The following is a 2,241-nucleotide window of genomic DNA, read 5'->3' on the forward strand; positions in this document are numbered from 1 at the left end:
GGAGGAGCCTTCTAATGTTAACATGCATGTAACCAAGACATTTACGGTTACAGAAGTCAACAAATGAGAGCGCCTGGGGAATGGGAGTGGTGCTGGGGGCTGCAGGGCCTGAGTTAACCTCTACATCACCAGAGGAACAGAGGAGAAGTAGGATAAGGGTACGGCTGAAGGCTGAAGGCTATAAGTACGAGTCGTCTAGTGCGTTAGGAACAGAGAGTAAAAGGAGCAGATTTCTGGGCGCAGAAGAATACATTCAAGGCATAATGTACAGACAAGGGTACAGTAGGATGTGAGTACAGTGGAGGTAAACCTAGGCATTGAGTGACGAAGAGAGAGGTTTTGTCTCTAGAGGCACCAGTTATGYCAGGTGAGATCACCGCATGTGTGGGGTTGTAACATAAGGGCTATCTAAGGCATATTGGACAGGGCTAGGGGCTCTACAATGAAATAAGACAATAATCACAAACCAAAACAGCAATAGACAAGGCATATTGACATTAGGGGGAGGCATGTGTAGACGAGTGATCATAGGGTCCAAAGAGTAGCACTAGATGAGTCAGGGAGCCAATTCCGTAGTCACTGCTACACTAGGCAAGCTGGAGACACGGCGACTCAGACAGCTAGGGGGCCGGGGCTAGCAGATGGGCATCTGGCGACGTCGCAATGGAAGAGCCTGTTGAAACCACCTCGGACGGTTATGTCGGCAGACCAGTCGTGATAGATCTGCGGGGCGCCGTGTCAGCAGTAAAGGGTCCAGGCCTTTTGTATCCCATAATTGGCTGGTGGRCCTCTTTGGCTAGCCGGGAGATGGGCCTAGCTCCAGGCTAGCTCCAGGCTAACTGGTGCTTGCTTTGGGACAGAGACGTTAGCCAGGAGTAGCCACTCGGATAGCAGCTAGCTAGCTGTGATTATCCGGTGTAAAGGTTCAGMGCTTGAGGTAGGAATCCGGAGATGTGGTAGAGAAAAAGCAGTCCGATATGCTCTGGGTTGATATCGTGCTGTGCAGACTGGCAGGAATTGACCGGGTTGAGGCTGGCTGATGACTGAGTTAACGGTGAGRACCTCTAGCAGTAGCTAACTGACTACTAGCTAGTAGCTAGTTAGCTGGCTAGCTTCTGATCAGGGTTCCGGTTCTATAGTATAAAAATAGCAGATCTGTACCAAATGTGGTGAGGCGGGTTGCAGGTGAGTATATTCAGTCCGTAGATRGAAAGTGAGATTWAAATATATACATAAGAAATTAAAATATATACGAAGAAAACGATATAAACACGTTACAGGACGGGACAAGACAAATACACATGTCTGGCTGCTACGCCATCTTGGTGTAGATACACACGTCTGACTGCTACGTCATCTCTGTTCCTCTGGTGATGTAGAGGTTAATCCAGGCCCTGCAGCCCCCTYCGACCTCAACCCMATTGAGATGGTTTGGGATGAGTTGGACTGCAGAGTGAAGGCTAAGCAGCCAACAAGTGCTCAGCATATGTGGGAACTCCTTCAAGATTGTTGGAAAAGCATTCCAGGTGAAGCTGGTTGAGAGAATGCCAAGMGTGTGCAAGCTGTCATCAAGGCAAATGGTGGCTACTTTGAAGAATCTCAAATATAAAATATATTTTGATTTGTTTAACACTTTTTTAGTTACTACATTATTCCATATATGTTATTTCATAGTTTTGATGTCTTCACTATTATTCTGCAATGTAGAAATTAGTAAAAAATAAAGAAAAACCCTTGAATGAGTAGGTGTGCCCAAACTTTTCACTGGTACTGTAACAACAATAATATACCGATATGTAGTTGTATTGATTTTCCTCCCCATCACAAATAGTGTGGCTTCTGTTTCATTGACGCATACATCATGAATGATTATTCTGTTGCAATAAAGGCCATCGCTACCACGCAAAATGTGCACTTTTTCCAGAAAMAACAAGCCTATGAAAACCATAGTTCTAATTTTGAAACTGTCTGTAATATCACCTTATTTAATGTGTTTTTAAATAGAAATCAATGTTGTTGTGTTCTACTCCTGTAGCACCTGTCGTACCAACTGTCATCCCAACTGTCATCCCAACAGTACCAGCCCAACTCCTTCCCATCACAGACACACCTGGGTCCTCTGTTATACCAGAAAATAACAGACAAGGTATGTTTCGTCTGTCACTGTCTTTAACGTAACCTCGTGTTTCTCCTTATAGTTTGAAGTTTCCTTCAATGTGTTAAGCTGTATGTTTGTAAACC

At 44.9% G+C, this 2,241-nt stretch overlaps 1 protein-coding gene across 2 annotated transcripts in view; it reads left to right on the top strand.

Moving 5' to 3' along the window:
- Window positions 1-2,241, top strand: part of LOC111981786 (hepatitis A virus cellular receptor 1) — a 21,271-nt gene that overhangs the window by 11,660 nt on the left and 7,370 nt on the right. For both annotated transcript variants that reach the window (XM_070449262.1, XM_024013221.1), the window contains exon 3: window positions 2,036-2,146. In XM_070449262.1, the coding sequence (XP_070305363.1) occupies window positions 2,036-2,146 (111 nt within the window). The remainder of the gene's footprint in view (window positions 1-2,035; window positions 2,147-2,241) is intronic.

Source organism: Salvelinus sp. IW2-2015, linkage group LG20, assembly GCF_002910315.2.
Source record: "Salvelinus sp. IW2-2015 linkage group LG20, ASM291031v2, whole genome shotgun sequence".
In the NCBI taxonomy this organism is placed as follows: domain Eukaryota; kingdom Metazoa; phylum Chordata; class Actinopteri; order Salmoniformes; family Salmonidae; genus Salvelinus; species Salvelinus sp. IW2-2015.